At 40.8% G+C, this 20231-nt stretch overlaps 1 protein-coding gene across 3 annotated transcripts in view; it reads right to left on the reverse strand.

The window, feature by feature from the left end:
• Positions 1 to 20231, reverse strand: part of ATP8A2 (ATPase phospholipid transporting 8A2) — a 652386-nt gene that overhangs the window by 40990 nt on the left and 591165 nt on the right. For all 3 annotated transcript variants that reach the window (XM_027821585.3, XM_043530953.1, XM_043530957.1), the window contains one exon: positions 3747 to 3835. In XM_027821585.3, the coding sequence (XP_027677386.3) occupies positions 3747 to 3835 (89 nt within the window). The remainder of the gene's footprint in view (positions 1 to 3746; positions 3836 to 20231) is intronic.

Below are 20231 nucleotides of genomic sequence, written 5' to 3' on the forward strand. Positions count from 1 at the left end.
GGGGGGAACAGACTGGGGTGCAGGTTCAGGAGCTAGTGGGGTGACAGCATGAGCCAGGGGCTGAATGGGAAGGGGGCTGCATAGCCACATGGGGACAGGGGGTAGGGAGGCTGCAGGGGCACATAAGGACAGGGGGTAGGGAGTGCAGGGACACACGGGGATGGGGACAGATGTGCCTGACTGAATGGGAGAGGCAAGGGGTCAGGCAGTGTCTGTATTGGGTAGGCTCCCCAATTCCCTAACAATCCCTCCCCGCCAAAAACCTCCCTGTTCCATACTTCTCCCACCCACACCCAACAACCCTCCAGGTTTGCTCTTAGACACTTTCCGTTAGCTTCTCCATTACCCTTGACTCCCCCAAGCCTTTTCACTGCTTCTGAGGGGTGTGGGGAATATGTTTCTGTATTGCAGTTTAAATGAATTACTCAAAGTTCTGTATTAATATGCCTAGTAAGGAGTCTATGTGTCAAAAAAAAAATCCTGATTTTTTTTTGGTCTCTATTGTTATAGACATAGCAGCTGACAGGTATTTTGAAATAAATTACCAAAATAATTGAAACGGACAGGATTATATTGTGTCATTTTGACAAATAAAATATGCAGAATTTTAAAATTCTGGATGCAGAATTTTAAAATTTTTGGTATAGAATTTTTAATTTGTTGGTGCAGAATTCCCCCGGGAGTAAGAGTTGCAGAATTTGGACTTTTATAAGAAAGAAACAACCCCTGTAGATTTCCCAAAGCTGAAATTAGGAAATTGGGTCCAGAGTTAACAATGGGATATTAGAGCCAAGCACTTAATAGTAAGCTTCCTCCTCTTTCTGAAAAGAAAGGAAAATTTTCCACATTTTCTTGATTTAGTAAAGAAGTTTCAAGCACAGAGCTGCAGGGAACATGGGAGATAAGAGGTATGTTGACAGCTATAGCCTACATAACAAAGGAAATATAAAACTAGCTGAAACTTGCCAACATTACACATTTCTAGAATGGGATACAATGTCCCAGTTTAGAAATAAAAAGATTTGCATGGGTCTGGAAATATGCTTGTTCTTGTCCCTTTCAGTATTCTACCAGATGTAAACTGTACTCTGCAGTTACTCTGTTCTGGCAGCATTCTGTACTGAAATTTAGCATATGTCTTTTGGGTCATAGGAATGCCCTTTCTGTGGACATATGTTTCATGTCCAAAAGGAACTGAAAGGGGTAAACTCCATGACCATGAAAAGCCAGAGCTTCTGGAATTTTATGTCTGACAATGGATTCTGCTGAATTATAGACAGAAACATGTAGCCCCTGCTGCAGAAAAAAGCTGTCAAGTCCCTCTAATTTCCAGGGGCTTTGGTCATAGCTCAAGTTTTGCATGGCGAGCCTCTTGAAAAGGAAACAGACCTTTACTCCTTGCATATGGTAGTGCTGATAGCTGTGTCATTTCATTTACCCTAGTTTAAATGTTAATGGTGTTAATTTTACAGCAACGTCTAAAAAAATCTTGTTTGGGATAACAGATTCCTTGCTTAACATTGATAGGGTCCTCCTGTTTAAAATCTGTTGGACAATACCAAGTAAATCAATCTATATTTGTCTAGTGAGCTTCTATGTACATTCTATGTACAATTCCTGGTCTGAACTAGTGAAAAAACACTGTTGCTGAAATCTCACTAAAGAATATACAAAGAAGAATTATTCAGGCTAAGTCAGTAATAGACATTTAATGACTAATAGTTTCTGATGACTGGTCCTTTATAAGATTTTACTGTTCTTTAGTTATTCCTACTGAGCACTGATAAGAAGAGAGGGCAACTTGAGGACACAAGTTTGACCTGCACTAACTGTCAAGACAAACATTTTCAAAATCAGCTTGCTAACATTATAGACACCTAAATCCATATTTAAGCCCAGTTCCTGCAAACAGTTACATACGTATGTACCTTTAAGATTGAGAATAGTCCCACTGAATTCCAAGTGGGTAAAATTAAGCAATGCGTAACTCTGTGCATGATTGGAGCCTTAGTCACACTAATTAACTGACCAGATTTTCAGAGGTGAAAATCAGGCCACTTACATGCCTTACTCAAGTTTGACATTTTGGCCTCAGTAATTGTTGGATTTGTTCTACCATTTTCAACAGAGAAGTCTCATTGAATACAACAAAAATGTCTATATTAAATCATATCAGTACAATGCCCATATTAAATCATATCAGGCTCCAATGGAAATATTATATTACTGACATTAATGCTAGGGATGGTAATGCAGCTCATGAAAGTTAATCCAATGAACTTTAATGGAGGAAAAGGAAATATTTATTTTGTTACCGATTTTTGGTAGGCAAGTACAATTTAATTTTGCATTACTGTCGAGCCCACAGAAAAACACATTTACAGTATCTGTACATGTAGCCTGATTTACCCTTTTATATTGACATTTGAGATGTGTGTGCATGTTGGGGAAGTTGCCTTACTTTCTACTGTATTTTCTTGATTCCTTCTGTACCTTCTGCTCTTCCTCCTAAAGAGGAGACTTCCTAAACTGGCCAGGACCTTGATCCAGGGGGTACAGATTACAGATTATGAGGCTTTTACCTTATGGCTTTGTGACAAATTACATATTAACCTTGCTATCCTCCTATTCCACTCCAGTGAGGATCTGCAATACTAGCCCCAAGCCTGGAAGGACCCTGGGCCTTCCTCTGTAGAACATAGTGAATCATTGAAGTACCTTTAATAAGGAACATAATGGTAATGCTTTCTTCAGATCATCATTATTCTTCTTCAAGCAGAAAGGCGCTGCTAATATAGTGATACAAAACACTACTTCTATTCTGAGTCCATGAGAATCACTTAGTTTAGGCTGATTATCGAGAAAAAGAGCCTATCAGATCTTAACAGTCAAGAATATGACATTTTTGGAGGGAAGAAGTGGAAACCTGATAGCTTGAGACATATAAAACTAGACTAGACAAAAACACCAGTAATTCTACAATAAAGAACAATCCTGCTTTGCAATGAGATGGAGTAGATGATGAAATCAGTCTCTTTCATTTCTAAGTTCTTTGAGTCTCTTACTTTCCTAAATGCTTCCAACTCAGCTACGCTTGATCTTTCTTGTGTGATGGAAGGAGTCATTAGGACTTTCCTCCAACAGTCAAGTCCCAGAACTATTGTCCACTGTCCCAAGTATGTCCAGGAAGCCCCACCGTGAAAGGAGAGGCCTAAGAGTAGTTGACAAGCCAGTGGGTGTTTGTAAGGCAAACAGACTTAAAATTAAATGGCCAGACAAAATACAAAATAATTACCTATATAGAGAGCCACTGTTTCTCTGCCTTCAAATTAATGTACTGTTACGTTCTACTTTCTGAATATCTAGCCAAAATGAATAAAGTTTTGGCCCCCCTTAATGCAGACAGGACATCTTTGGGGCCTGATGCAATTGGCCCTCAGTTAGAGGTATACCATGCAAATAACCACAACAAGAAAGACCTTTATTGATCACAGTGAAGCATGTATCCTTAGAAAGTACTTCATGGATATCTTGGCTATTAATCCACTTATATTGCTTGTGTTATTACAGATGATGAACTCACACTGCTTTTGAGTTAGATTCACTTTTGCAGAAATGTCACTATAATTCAGCGTTCAAATAAAGTGTTAGTAGTTGTGTGATTGAAAGAAATGGAACAGAATGAACAATAGATGAAGAATGATTTCTAAAACAAATATAATTACTGTTGTATCCTTTAAACTTACGCTCTCCATGCCACATCTTTAACAAGGCACGCAGTGGGCACCAGAAATAAACCAAGCCAGAAGTATCCACATCTCAGAACCATTCCTGCCTATGAAGAAACAGAAATAATTAAGGGATGGATCAGCTTCATGTCATAGTGAGTAGGTGGTTGTTTGAAAAGAATAAGTAGGTGACAACATTATAAAATAGGCATACAGGGCCTGATCCAAAGCCTATTGAAGTCATTGAAAATAATCTCATTGACTTCACTGGGATTTGCATCAGGCCTATAATAAATAAATGGTAATGATACTTTATATTGGTATCATCCCTTTCATTCCAAAGGATGTCAGAATGTTTTAGAAGTATACACACAAATCATATCTTATTGCGAAGCCCATTATTGCGATAAATCTGTGAATCCACCTATCCACACAGGTATATATCCACATACGTAGAGCCATGTGATGTAAACCGTTGACCATCTTTCTTGCCCTCTGCCTACTAATCCTTCAGGACTCATTTGAACATTCCAGACCTCTGAGCAGCTTCAAATAGCTGTCATTTAAAAAAATCATCAATTGGCCACAGAAATATTTCAGCCTTTTCACACTTAAATATAGAATTTCCTCTCAAAATGTCTCCTACCTGAGACCCAGGATGGGCCAGATTCACACCTGTCCCCATGACAAGTTTTTCATATCTTCTAATATTTCACATCCTTGCAGGGTTAGCAACAAAAGCATTATAGTTTGGACAGAGTTATTTCCAGAATTCCAATGGGGATCAGCTCTCACGTCTAGCCCTGGAAGGCTCCAAGATAAATTTACTTAAAGTCATGGCAGCGCTATTTATAGACAATCTATTTTAGGTAATATTTAGAGGTTTTTTATGTCTCCCCTTTGAACCTTGTACATTTAGACTAATGGTAACTAGGAGACCTCACTACAGGGGGGAGGGATACAAAAAAACAGTTGCTATAAAAATATTAAACTAAATGTGTTTTTCTATAGATGTGACATATATAGAATATGCGATGGTGAGGTGTGGTGTAAGCGTTTTAGAACTTCTTTGGGAGGAGCTGCATAACTCATTTGTTCTCTCAGTATTCATATATGATGTTCCCATTCCATATTTAATCTTATAAACCTTTATCCCACATTATCTTGTATTCTATGCAAAATACCACACACACACACAGACAGACACACACAAACGCCTCTTATTTATTTACCTCTCTAAGGCATCCAATGGCACCTATGAGAGTAGGATCTTGGTATGTATATACACAGACTCACACAAATGGAAGAGCAGGCCCACCACTGAAATGCAGGCATATTTGATTTACCTATGCGACACCACTGCTCAACAATTTTGGGAAGAAGTGAAGAAGAATATTGTGTGTAACTGAAACATCAGGGGTACTTAGGTAGATGTTGAGAGTGAATTTAGATATGCATGGAGTGTAAAAAGAACATAACCTCTGGAATTTGGACTTGTGATAAGAACTGTAGGATTTTCAGTTACACTTGGTGGTCAGGACCTTCATCTTACATTTCAGTAGAAAAACAGTCCTCAAACCATGCAGAAGCACTGGATCACTATTAAGAACATAAGAATGGCCAATGCCAGGTGCTTCAGAGGGAATGGGCAGAACAGGTAATCATCAAGTGATCCATCCCTATTGCCCATTCCCAGCTTCTGGCAAACAGAGGCTAGGGACACCATCCCTGTCCATCCTCGCTAATAGCCTCCATGAACTTATCTAGTTCTTTTTTTAACCCAGTATTATTTCTGGAGGGAAAACAGCCACACATTCAACTGCTAGTGTATCTTCTTGTAGCACCTGGAGTTCTTCTTGGTCTCTCATTATTTGATTTGTTTATAGGTGGCCATATCACAGTGCAAGTATAGTTAGCAATAACTTGTCCCTTATTAACACTGGTTTTAGGTAGGAGTTCCTGAATTCATTCATCAGTTGTTGGATGTTAAATCCTCCACACTATTTCTGGAGTGACAGATTAGTGGTAAATCTTTTACTGCAACAGAGACTAAAATATACCGAGTGCTAAAGCATTTATGGGATTTATGGATACTTTGCCACCCACTAGAACAGGAAGTAAACAAATTCCAGTCTGAGAATCAGTTCTAGGCTATTTGTGATCTTTCATTCCTGCTTTCAGATTAGAAATACTTGCACCATATGGCCAGTTTTGAGGTGTGATGCTTATCTAGGGAGGGGAAATCTCTATAGCCTATTATAAACCCAAAGGCTGAATGACAGGTTTCAGAGTAGCAGCCGTGTTAGTCTGTATCCACAAAAAGAACAGGAGTACTTGTGGCACCTTAGAGACTAACAAATTGCATTATGCTCAAATAAATTTGTTAGTCTCTAAGGTGCCACAAGTACTCCTGTTCTTTTTCCAAAGGCTGAAATGTAACATAAACAAACAAACAAAAAGTACTGGCAAAATACCCTTCTAATTACCTTGTTACTTTGCCTTGGGTTTGCTCCTGCAGTCCTTGCATGATCCTGCCATCCTTGCACATACTAGTATTCCTTACTTACGTGAATATTCCCAGTGACTTCAGCTGGACTACTCACACAAGTAGGGACTAGTGCAAGCATTGCAGGATGAGGACTCATATACATTTCCTAATATTTGTGCTTTTGATATTTTATGCTGTGTCTTTTGCCTTCAGTGGTGAATTTTGCCTTGGTGAAGTATTCTTAACATACAGAACAGTCTGAGAACAAATTAAATAGAAATTTAAATATAATTATTTTACAGTCTTGTCAATTTAATTAATGGTTATCATAGGTGGCAGGTATAATAGTCCAGGGAAGGCTTTGCAATCGCTGTCACAGGATGCCAGATTGCGGGTTTTTACTTATTATTATGCGCTATGCAGTTTCTGGGGCAGTGAGGAGGTGGTATCCACTATTCAGCTTCCTGGGTTCATCAGTAATCTCCCTGGACTCCATGGGGGGCCTGGCCTGGGGGCGCAGCATGGGGGGGGCCACGCTAGGCTGTTTGGGAAGGCACAGCCTACCCGTGCCTATGATACCTACCGCCCATGACTAACAGCGTTTTGTTCTAGTACATCAGAATCAGGAAGCCTTCCAAACAATCAGTGGGGCCACTGGACAGTCGAGATACTAAAGGAGCACTCAAGGAAGACAAGGCCATTGCAGAAAAGCTAAATGAATTCTCTGTATCAGTCTACACTGCAGAGGATGTGAGGGAGATTCCCACACTTGAGCCATACTGTTTAGTGACAAATCTGAGGAACTGTTCCAGATTGAGGGGTCAGTAGAGAAGGCTTTGGAACAAGTTGATAAATTAATCAGTAATAAGACACCAGGACCAGATGGTATTCACCCAAAAGTTCTGAAGGAACTCAAATATGAAATTGCAGAACTACTAACTGTAGTATGTAACCTATCATTTAAATCAGCCTCATTACCAGATGACTGAAGGATAATAATACAATGCCGATTTTTAAAAAAGGGTCCAAAGATGATCCTGGCAATTACAGGCCGAAAAGCATAACTTCAGTAGCAGGCAAACTAGTTGAAACTATAGTAAAGAACAGAATTATCAGACACATAAATGAACACAATTTGCTGTGAAAGAATCAACAAGGCTTTTGTAAAGGGAAATCATTCTTCATCAATCTTTTAGTATTTTCTGAGGGGTTCAACAAACATGTGGACAAGATCAACAAACGAGGGACTCTAGTGTACTTGGACTTTCAGAAAGCCTTTGACAAGGTCCCTCACCAAAAGCTCCTAAGCAAAATAAGCAGTCAGGGGGTAAGAGGAAAGATCCCCTCATATATCAGATTAGAAATAACTGGTTAAAAATAGGAAACAAAGGTGGGAATAAATGGTCAGTTTTCACAGTGGAGAGAGATAAACAACAGAGTCCCCCAAGGATCTGTACTGGGACCAATGCTCATAAATGATCTGGAAAATGGGGTAAACTGTGAGGTTGCAAAATTTGCAGATGATATAAATTTCTCAAGATAGTTAAGTCCAAAGCTGACTGCAAAGACTTACAAAGGGATCTCACAAAATTGGGTGACTGGGCAACAAAATGGCAGATGAAATTCAATGTTTGATAAATGCAAAGTAATGCCCATTGGAAAACATAATCTCAACTATACATACAAAATGATAGGATCTAAATTAGCTGTTACAACTCAAGAAAGAGATCTTGGAGTCATCATGGATTTCTCTGAAAACATCTGCTCAGTGGGAAGCAGCAGTCAAAGAACTAACGGAATGTTAGGAACCATTAGGAAATGGATAAACAATGAGACAGAAAATATCATAATGTTACTGTATACATCCACTGAACTTCCTCACTTTGAATTCTGTGTGCAGTTCTGGCTGTCCCATCTCAAAAAAGATATATTAGAATTGAAAAAACTACAGAGAAGGTAAACAAAAAGTGATTAGGGGTATGGAACAGCTTCCATATGAGAAGTGGCTCATCTTAGAAAAAGATGACTAAGAACGGATATGATAGAGGTCTATAAAATCATGAACAGGTTGGAGAAATTAAATAAGTGTTATTTACCCCTTCACATAACACAAGAACCAGGGGTCACCCAATGAAATTAATAGGCAGCATGTTTAAAACAAACATAACGATGGACTTCTTCTTCAAGTAGTGTCCCTGTGGGTGCTCCTCTTCAGGTGCACATAGGCCTCTCATGCCCTTGATTTTAAGGCCCAGCTTGTCTTAGTTGGGGTTGGTCCTGCTTTGAGCAGGAGATCGGACTAGATGACCTCCTGAGGTCTCTTCTATCCCTAATCTATGATTATATGATTCTATGATTACAGGAACCCATACTTTGACAAAGACCCTCGCCCAAGTCAGGGATGATGGAATCAGTCCTTGTACCACCCCCTCCCTGGATGTTCCTCCGCAGTGGCCGTACTAGGGTCCTTGGGCAGCATATTGGCAGTAATTTGCCATATCTGCACCATGAAAGTAGAGTCACACAGTCTCCTCCACCAAACCCCCAACATTAGGAGACCTTTGAAGAACAGGCTACGGGGGCAGATGAGGAGTCTATCCCTCAAACCCCTATTTTGTCTTTGTCTCTGGATGAGGCAGTCATGCCTCCACCTCCATCGATGGCTGATTATTTTTATCAGTTCCAGGACCTTGTGAAGAGGGTGGTGGACTCCACCAAGTTGCCTCTTGAGAAGATTAAAACTTATATCACAATCTCCTGCACATTGTGCAATCACCAACACCCACCCGGATTGCACTACCCATTAATGAAGTGCTCCTGGGTCCAGCAAAGACTGGGTGGCAAACTCCTGCCACCCAGGGCCATCCCTAGCTATTCTGGGGCCCTACGCAGCCCCCACATGGGAAGAGGCGGAGCAAGGGCTGGAGCAGCACGCAAATTTCCTGGTGCCCTACGCAGCTGCGTACTTTGCGTATGGGTAAGGGCGGCCCTGCTGCCACCCAACCGCCAACTTGTAAAAGGGCAGATAAGAAATGTTATGTTCCTCCGAGGAACTCAGAATTTTGTTTTTCCACCCCTCCATTCACAGTTGTCCCTAAGGACAGACAGACAAATAGAGGGGAAGAACAATAGGTGATGTATATACAAGTCAACTTGATTCACTGTAAACAGAATGGCAGAAATGGGTATTTAAGGGTATGTCTACACTGCAATAAAAAAAACCATGAGCCCGAGTCAGCTGACCTGGGCCAGCCAGGATTGTGGGTCTCTTATTGCAATGTAGATGTAACCCCAGAGGAATAAATGTGGACAAGGAAGGGGTCTTACAGACAGGTTCACAGAGGTTGTACCAAGCTGGGGTGACTGTGTGGCTTGCAGGCAATTGTGTGAGAGGCTGACAGGTAGGCAGGAAGGCAGACAGGTAGGATCAGTGTCAAAGTTAGGGGGGCAGAGGAATTGAATAATTCAATTGTCATTGCACATTTTATTTATTCACAATGAACAAACAAAGAGCACAACCACAAGCAAAAGCATTTAGTTTGAGATTCTTGGGAACACACAGAGAATTCACCTTAATTTAACTGATAAGGTTGATGACTTAATCATAACCAGCGTCATGGGCAGCGGGTGGGCCCTTCCTTCAGAGAGGCTAGTCCCCCAGACCTGCCCTTTCCGCAGGAGGCCCCGCCGCCCCCCGCGGCCAGAGCCCTGAATCCCCCCCTCCCCTCCCAGAGAAGCCATGGGCCGGTCGGAACCCTGAGCCTCCTCCCCGCCACCGGAGGAGCCCCAGGCTGGCCCCATGGCAGTCGGCCGACCTGAGCCACCCCTGGAGTTCCACAACACCTATCTCAGCTATTCAGGCTGGGTAGGAGGTAGGAGTTGGGGCTAATGCAAATAAGAAAATAATATCACAGTCACTTTTTGTCTTCAACCACAGCCAGCCAATTAACTTTTTGGGAAAGGACACGTTAAACCACCAGAACCCTGCCATGATGCCCAAACTTTTCTATTTGAGGGTCAAACATATTATTTCAAAAAGGGCAAGGGGCCACAGTCAATGCTCAGCGGCAGATTTTCTACCCTTTGCACCACATCCAACTAGTACTGCTTTAACTTGTGCTGGAGCAGAGAATCAGGGACTCATAACTGATGGGGAGTTCTCAGCATTTTCTCTCACCCAGGCTGCCTGATACGTCTGTAGGGGAGGAGAGATATTCTTAGCTCATTGCTCCACTAGGCTCAGGCAGAGCCAGATGTATCTTGCTATCCTTGGGGCTCCCACAGCCTGGAAGGGAAGCAGGAAATGGAGCAGCCAAGGCTATTCTCTCCTTCTTCCTATGTGATTCATAGGGGGCCACAGAAGGGGATGTGGATAGTAAGGACAGAAGCTTCTAGGTGTGCTCCCAGCTGGACCTCACTCTAGTGCAGCTCCTGGGACTGAGGAGGAGCAGTGCATCACACTTCCCCTTCATAGCAACAGAGTGAGTCAGACACAGATTTACAATCTCAGGGCATGGCTTAGAGAACACAGTCTCAGTTCATAATTAAATACACATTTATTTTCATAACACCGTTGCCCCTGAAGGCCTCAAGTGATGGCCAGGCTACAACTTGGACATCCTTGCTATAGATTTCCATAGGCTTCCAGTAAACACTTTCGGCCTGACTTCAGTGGGAGCAGGATCAGGCCCCTAAATTGAAAAATCAACCACAAATGAGTGGAACAACATGGCTGCACAAACCCCTCAACAAGCAACTGATGGATCTACACATTTTTGTAAACCTTCTCGGAAAGGTCTTCTTCCTTTAGGAATTGAATATCTGCAATCAATGCAGCCCCTGCACATGCCGAGCTCTCTGTACATTGACTAGTTCCATGATAATCCAGGGTATTTTTCATGGTTTAAAAGGCATTTAATTTTGAGAAGGTAAAATATGCCAAATTTGATCAACCACGGCTGTGTAAATGGCTCAGTAAACCTTAAGGAACAGAGGATGTAGGAACATAATAAGTGCATTCATAGCATGCAAACACTCAGAATATTTTCTATCACACAGCAACGTAATTTAATTATTTATATTCAGAAGAAGGAAAATAGTGAGGGGTTTTACTTCCCTCCATTTAAATGGTAAAATAGGAATAGCTAAATTCTCTGAACACCACTTATTGCTGTTCCTATTAGTTTTTGTCAATTGAATGCTCAGTAATCTCCCCATACACTATTACATGTTATTAATTTTTTTTTTATTATATGTATTATCGTAACACCTAAAGTCCCAAGCCAAAAATGAGATCTCATTGTGCTAGGCACTCTGCAAACACATAGTAAGAGATAGTCGCTGCCTCAAAGAACTTACAATCTAAATAGAAAAGACAGGCACAGAATGGGAGGTCAACCAGAGGCACAAGGAGGTAAAGTGACTTGCACAAGGTCACATGGCAGGTCAGTGGGAGAGCTGGGAACAGAACTCATGTCTCTTGACTTATCCACTAGACCACACTGCAGCAAGACTGAAAATTCTGTAGCATGAAGATGAAATCATTTCTGTTCAAAAATGTGTACTGAAAGGTTTGCCTTTAATGCCTGCTGTGAGCGGCGGGTAGGGAGGGGTTTACAGGAATAAATTTGATTTCATGGTTCATTGACAGTTTACACCACAATGTCATTTGATGCAGAGAATACAATGTCAAAACAAAACAATTCATTTACAAAGTCATTTAGAGGACACTGCTAGGTTACAATCACTTTCTTCTTTTGTTCCATAGGCGCCAACTCTGTGGGTGCTCCAGGGTTGGAGCACCCACGGGGAAAAATTAGTCACTTGCTGGAGGATTCTCTGCTCCTTGAAGTCTTTAAACTACGATTTGAGGACTTCAATAGCACAGATATAGGTGTGAGGTTTTTTTTGTAGGAGTGGTGGGTGAAATTCTGTGGCCTGCGTTGTGCAGGAGGTCAGACTAGATGATCATAATGGTCCCTTCTGACCTAAATATCTATGAATCTATGAATCCACTGGCAGGCAAGTGCCCCGCCCCACCTCACCTCCTCCTCCTCAGCCTCCACCTCTTCCCCTGAGCGCTCCGAGTCCCCACTCCTCCGCCTACCTCCCAGCGCTTGCCGCCACCAAACAGCTGTAGCAAGCTCAGGGAGGGAGGGGGGAGGAGCGGGAACATGGCACGCTCAGGGGAGGAGGCGGGGAAGAGGCAGGGGCGGGGATTTGGGGAAGGAGGCGGAATGGGGCAGGGAGGGGGCGGAGTTGGGGCGGGGATTTTGGGACAGGGATTGGAATGGGGGCAGGAGGGGGCGGGGCAGGGGTGGAGTCGGGGCAGGGCCGGGGGCAGGATCAGCAGTGCAGACCCATAAAGCATGTGCGATTGCCACAACTTTCACAAAACAACTGGCCAGGTCTGACATTCTTGGTTTGAAATCAGAGTTTTCCTTCCCCAAGTGAGCTGCCTGCGACAGCTAAAAGCCCCATCTGCCCAGCAGAGGCACAGAGAGATCAAGTTACTTGCCAAAGGTCACCCAGGAGGTTAGTGGCAAAGTCAGGACTAAACCCCAGCTCTCCTGAGTCTCTCCCACTCCTTTACCCATTCCACTGAAGCACACCGCCTCCCTTAAGAGACACCCACTCCTACAGTACAATCACATTTCATGTAAACTGGCATCAGTGACATCTTTCAAAGATTTGTTTGCAGCGCGTTTCTTAAGTATATTACAATATATAATATATTATATTTCTACCCTGGATGAGAATCCATCATGTTCCTAGGTAAACTGGCCCAACCTCACTGTTAAAAATTGGCACCTTATTTCTAGTCCAAATTTGTCTAGCTTCAGCTTCCAACAATTGTATCTCATTATGCCTTTTACAGCAAGACTAAACAACCCATCTATTATCAGAAATCTCTTCCTGATGTAGGTACTTGTAGACCGTGACCAAGTCACCTCTTAATTGTCTCTTGGATAAACTACATAGATTGTGTTTCCAGACCTTGACTCATTCTTGTAGCTCTTTTCTGAAACCTTTCCAATTTTTCAACCCTTTTTAGTTTTTTATCAAAAGTAAAATTATAATAATGCAGATATAAATACAAAGAATGTTTTGCAAATCACAATACAACTGACAATGAGGCAGAGATACCTGTCTTGTTCACATTTTTGTTTGCACACTTAAGTGTGAACTGCTACATCGCACATGACAGTTACACCGTATACTGTGCATCTTCAGTTAGTCAGTGCATCTTCATGTTCTTGTTTGGTATCCACACCTTTTTTGACGCAGTTTTTAATAGTAGCCACACTTACATAGTAGCTTCCCTTGTTTAATAGTTGGGTCTTTATCATGTAAGCTGCAGGGGGGAAATTAAATTTTACAGAACCCATCTTTGAATTAAAGGCTCAGAGGGAGTAATTATGTTTAGCAGAAACCATTGCTTCCCAATGAAGATATGAAGATATAAGCTACAGCAATACAAAACATTACATATGCAGAATTGGGCTGACATAGTTACAGAGGGAGCCCATACCCTTCACATTTCCTGATTTTTCTGTGTTTATATTTTCAACTGTATAGCTGCATTCATATTTTTTTGTGCAGAGCAAATCTGTGTTTCAGGATGTTGTTCCTCCCCTACCTCTCCCCCATGCCAGATTAGTTAGGCTGTGTTACTGAGTGGTAATATGATTTACTGGGAAGAGCATAAGGTTTGTTGTAGCCAGGAACTAAGTTACAGCCCAGCTCTTCCACTAAGTGACTATGTGGCACTGAGCATGCTACCTAACCTCTTTGCCACTACACTCCTTCATCTGTGAAATGGAGGAGATAAATACTTATCAGTCTTACAAAAAAGTATTGTGAAGATGAACTTGCTAATATTTGCATAATTCTTTGAAAATTTAACTTGCTATAGTGTTAAGCAATAACATTTTCCAGTTTCCTAAAACTAATTTTTTGGTATTCTACCCATTTCTCTAATATCTTTAAGTCCATTTTTATTTTCCCCCTATCCTCCAAAGTGTTTTCCACTCACTGTACCATTGTATCATCTCTAAATTTAAATGTACAGTGTAACCTCAGAGTTACGAACACCTCGGGAATGAGGTTGTTCGTAACGGTGAAATATTCGTAACTGAACAAAACGTTATGGTGGTTCTTTCAAAAGTTTACAACTGAACATTGACTTAATACAGCTTTGACACTTTACTATGCAGAAGAAAAATTCTGCTTTCCCTTAATTTTTTCAGTAATTTATGTTTAACATAGTACTCTACTGTATTTGCATTTTTTTTTTATGGTGTCTGCTGCTGCCTGATTGCGTACTTCCAGTTCCAAATGAGGTGTGTGGTTGATTGGTCACTTCGTAACTCTGGTGTTCGTAACTCTGAGGTTGTACTGTATGTGCTTTTGCACTGCCTTTTCCAGACCACCGAGGAAAATGTTTTTCACAGATTCATAGATTCCAAGAACAAAAGGGACCATTGTAATAATCTAATCTGATCTCCTGTATAGCACAGGCCATAGTACTTCCCCAAAATAATACCTAGAGCAGATCTTTTAGAAAAACATCCAATCTTGATTTTAAAATTATCTGTGATGGAGAAGCCATCATGGCCCTTGGTAAGTTCTTCCAATGGTTAATTACTCGCACTGTTAAAATATTATACCTTATTTCCAGTCTGAATTTGTCTAACTTCAACTTCCAGCCATTGGATCTTGTTATACCTTTCTCTGCTAGATTGATGAGCTTATTATTAAATATTTGTTCCCCATATAGACAATTATAGACTCTAATTATGTCACAACTTAACCTTCTCTTTCTTAAGCTAAAACGATGGAGCTCTTTGAGTCTACCACTATAAGGCATGTTTTCTAAACCTTTAATCATTCTCATGGCTCTTCTCTGAACCCTCTCCAATTTATTAACATCTTTCTTGAACTGTGGGCATTAGAACTGGACACAGTATTCCAGCAGTGGTCGTATCAGAGCCAAATACATATGTAAAATAATCTCTCTACTCCTATTTGAGATTCCCGTATTTATGGATCCCACAGTTCCATTGGACTTTTTGACCACAGCTCACAGTGGGAGCTCACATTCCACAGATTATCCATCACAACCCCCAACTCTTTTTCATAGTAACTGCTTCCCAGAATAGTCTGTAAGCATGGCCTATATTCTTTGTTCCTAAAAATACATTTATATTTAGATATATTAAAATTAGGGCTGTCAAGCGATTAAAAAAATTATTCATGATTAGTCACACGATTAAAAACATTAATCACGCAATTAATTGCACTGTTAAACAGTAATAGAATACCTTTTATTTAAATATTTTGGACGTTTTCTACATTTTCAAATATATTGATTTCAATTACAACATAGAATACAAAGTCTACAATACTCACTTTATATTTATTTCTGATTACAAATATTTGCACTGTAAATAAACCAAAGAAATGGTATTTTTCAATTCACCTAATACAAGTACTATAGTGCAATCTCTTTATCATGAAAGTAGAACTTGCATTCAAAAATAAAACAATGGAGAATTTTAGAGTCTGCAAGTCCAGTCAGTCCTACTTCTTGTTCAGCCAATCGCACAGACAAACAAGTTTGTTTACATATGCAAGAGATAATGCTGCCCTCTTCTTGTTTACAATGGCACATGAAAGTGAGAACAGGCATTCTCATGGCACTATTGTAGCCAACGTCACAAGATATTTACATGCCAGATGCGCTAAAGATTCATATGTCCCTTCATGCTTCAACCACCATTCCACGGGACATGCATCCATGCTGATGACAGGTTCCGCTTAATAACAATCTACAGCAATGCGGATCGACACATGTTCATTTTCATTATCTAAGTCAGATGCCACCAGCAGAAGGCTGATTTTCTTTTTTGGTGGTGCGGGTTCTGTGGTTTCCGCATTGGAGTGTTGCTCTTTTAAGACTTCTGAAAGCATGCTCCACACCTCATCCCTTTCAGATTTTGGAAGGCACTTCAGATTCTTAAAGCTTGGGTCCGGTGCTGTGGCTATCTTTAGAAATCTTACCTTGGCACTTTGCATTTTGTGAAATCTGCAGTGAAAGTATTCTTAAAATGAACAAACATGTGCTGGGTCATCATCTGAGACTGCTATAACATGAAATATATGGCAGAATGTAGGTAAAACAGAGCAGGGGACATACAGGTCTCCCCCAAAGAGTTCAGTCACAAATTTAATTAATGTATTATTTTTTTAACAAGCATCATCAGCATGGAAGCATGTCCTCTGGAATGGTGGCCGAAGCATGAAGGGGCATACACATGTTTAGCATATTTGGCATGTAAATACCTCACAATGCCAGCTACAAAAATGCCATGCAAAAATGCCTGTTCTCACTTTCTGGTGACATTGTAAATAAGAAGAGGGCAGCATTATGTCCTGTAAATGTAAACAAACTTGTTTGCCTTAGCGATTGGCTGAACAAGAAGTAGGACTAGGTGGAGTAGTAGGCTTTGAAGTTTTATATTGTTTTGTTTTTGAGTGCATTTATGTAACAAAAAAACCCCTATATTTGTAAGTTTCACTTTCATGACAAAGAAATTACACTACAGTACTTGTATGAGAGGAACTGAAAAATACTATTTGTTTTATCATTTTTACCGTGCAAATATTTGTAATAAAAATAATATACACTGATTTCAATTACAACACGGAATACAATATATATGAAAATGTAGAAAAACATCCAAAATATTTAATACATTTCAATTGGGATTCTCTTGTTTAACAGTGCGATTAAAACTGAGATTAATCGCAATTAATTTTTTTAATTGCGATTGATTTTTTTGAGTTAATCACGAGTTAACTGCGATTAATCGACAGCCCTAATTAAAATGCACATTGTTTGCTTGTGCCCAGTATACCAAGCTATCCAGGTTGCTCTGAATCAGTGACCTGTCCTCTTCATTATTTACCACTCCCTCTACTTTTATTTTGTGTCATCTGCAAAATTCATCAGTGATGATTTTGTTTTCTTCCAGGTCATTGATAAAAATGTGTAAAAGTGTGGGGCCAAGATCTGATCCCAGAGGGATCCCACTGTAAACATACCCGCTTGATGATGAGTCCCTGTTTACAATTACATTTTGAGATGTGTAGTTAGCCAGTTTTTAATCCATTTAATGGGTGCCATATTAATTTTATATCATTCTAGTTTTTTAATCAAAATGTTGTGTGGTACCAAATCAAAAGCCTTACAGAAGTCTAAGTATTTTACGTCAACATTATTACGTGAACCAACCAAACTTGTAATCTCATCATTAAAAGATATCACGTTAATTGGACAGGATCTATTTTCCATAAATCCATGTTGATTTGCACTAATTACATTACCCTCCTTTAATTCTTTATTAATCAAGCCTTGTATCAGCTCTCCATTGCCTTGCCTGGGACTGATGTCAGGCTGACAGACTATAATCACCCGGATCACCCTGTTTATGCTTTCTACAACAGCACTATGTGTGCAACTCACTTGGCCTGAATGTATCTATAAAAGTGGCACTGTGTCTCGTACTTTACTGAGGTACAACTAGTGACCAGGCACTCTTCTAGTGCAACATCACCCTTTGTATTTAGATTGAAAACTGTGATCTAGGATCCACTATTACAGTCCTTATGCAGCAGAAACCTGGCACGAAATCCTGATTCTACTGAAGTCTATGGCAAAATTTCCATTGATTTCAATGGAGCCAGGATGTCATTCTTACTTCCTCAGTTTGCCCAGCATGAGCTATTTTTAATGATACAGTTGCTCTCTAGGGCCTTGAACCTGTAACTGAGGCAGTGAGCACTGATACCGGAGTTTGCACAGAGCCCCACTGAGGTCACAGACCTGCATGGAATGAGTTGCAGAATCAGGGCCTAAGGCCCAGACCCACAAAGGTACTTAGGTGCCCAAGTCCCAGTTTTAGGATCCACAAAATTCCCACCTAACCCTGTAGGTACCTAAACTCACCTAGCACATAAATTTTCACTGTAAAAGTTCCCTAAGCGGCTACATTTCAGCTCTGGTCATGCACACTACTGCCTCACTCTAGGTGTCCCAATGCCTATCTCCTACCTAAACTCCAGAGCAATTAATAAACTGGAGAAAAGAGTTATTTGCCTGTCTATCTCTCATGCGGGGCCTGATCTGCTAGGTATGCTCAGAAGCTGCCTTCCGGATCAGGTCCCATTCAAAATCTGGTTGAAGTGAGTGGTGTCACCCACCTTATAACTTCTAGTCCAGGGTGAGAGCACTCATCTGGGATGTGGGAGACTCAGGTTAAATTCCTTTGAACAGGGGTCTCCCCCACTCTCAGGTAAGTGCTGTAACAACTGAGCTATGGGATATTCAGGTGTGGGGTGCCCTCAGTCACTCCTGTTGAAGCTGTTCCACTTTGTATAAATACTTAAAGCGTCACTGGGCCACAGAAAGAGAAAGAAAGGAAGCACAACTCTACAGCTAAGAGTTTAGGGCACCCCACGTGGGAGACCCCATCCCCTGATCTAATGGCTCTTTAATTATTTATACAAAGTGGAACAGCTTCAACAGGAGTGACTGAGGGCACCCCACACCTGAATATCCCATAGCTCAGTTGTTACAGCACTCTCTTGAGAGAGAAGATTTGAGTAGCAGTCTCCCTTCTCTCTTTCATTATTTTCTGACAATGACTGGCAATGGCACAGCATACATCTCTTCTAATATCCATAAGACCCTGAGATATACATTATTTTGACCTGCTAATTTGGGCCTCGTTGCTGAGCAGCCTCAACTCTTACTGCAGCCAATGGGAGTTGACACAACTCTGCACTTCAGAGGAGGTGCTTAGCATCTTGCAGGGTTGGGTACTATATACTTAATTTTTAAGCAGATCTTTACCTGGTATTGATCCCTGTGATCTAAATCTTCATTAACATAACAGCTATTTCCTTGCACGATATATTTCTTTGATATAATATAGCTGTTCATTATTTGCCTACCCTTTTCATTACCAATGGATCTACAATGTCTCTACTATTTTACCTGATCTTTTCCCACTGCCGTTAACCCAGTAAAACCTTAACTTGTTCTGTTGGCTCCCTTCTCTCTCTCCTGAAGGCTTTAATTGACTCATTTTGCCAAATGCACGGCTAGTGGGAGTGCAACTCCATGGAAGTCAATGGAGGTTGTGCCAAAAGTGACTCTAAGTAATGAATATTTTCAGGCCTTAGTTAAGAAGACTGTTGCAGAAGTATGATAAGGTTCTGCTGCACTTAGCTTTATTTTACTGCACTGATTTATGTTTTCCATTTAATTAAAGCTATCAGGAAAACATTTCTTTTACTTTCTGATATGCAACTCCACTGAGGCCTATTTCATAGAACTCCTCCATGAAGGTTCAGCAGGCCCTGTCAGTGTCTCTACAATGAATTACTTCCGCAAACACACAGGCCTAAAGCCTCGCTCAATCCTTCCCATAATCCCCAACATCTGTTCTGTGTCCAATCCAGGCCAAATGTGGGAATCTGCAAGTATCTGCTGTCAGCATTAGCACAGATGAGTAAACATACAAGCGCCTGTGTCAGACTGCCATGTGATTTCAGCTGAAAACTCGGGACAAAAAGCAAGTTTCCCATTTAAACCATTCGTAACGTAAAGGAAACACCTGTTAAGAAACTATCCAAAATAAATTTGCCATGAGTCTTAAAAAAAAAAAAGTGTGATTGACAGCAGCAGTTCAAGATACAACAGTAGCAGTCGAAGCACTGTTACAAACTCTGGGCTGTAAGTAATACAAAGGAAGTTATCTTCTATCCCAATGATAACAGTTGCTATTTCATTTCTCATCTTTCATTTAAAGGGACACTCACAATGTTGGCAAGCCCAAATTTGACCTAGAATTCCCCCTCCCCCTTAACTGAACGCAATATACATTATGCTCTCTGTGCATGTGTAAGTTTTTGACTCCAAAACAAATGTGTCAGTGCCATTACTCATT

Source organism: Chelonia mydas, chromosome 1, assembly GCF_015237465.2.
Source record: "Chelonia mydas isolate rCheMyd1 chromosome 1, rCheMyd1.pri.v2, whole genome shotgun sequence".
In the NCBI taxonomy this organism is placed as follows: domain Eukaryota; kingdom Metazoa; phylum Chordata; order Testudines; family Cheloniidae; genus Chelonia; species Chelonia mydas.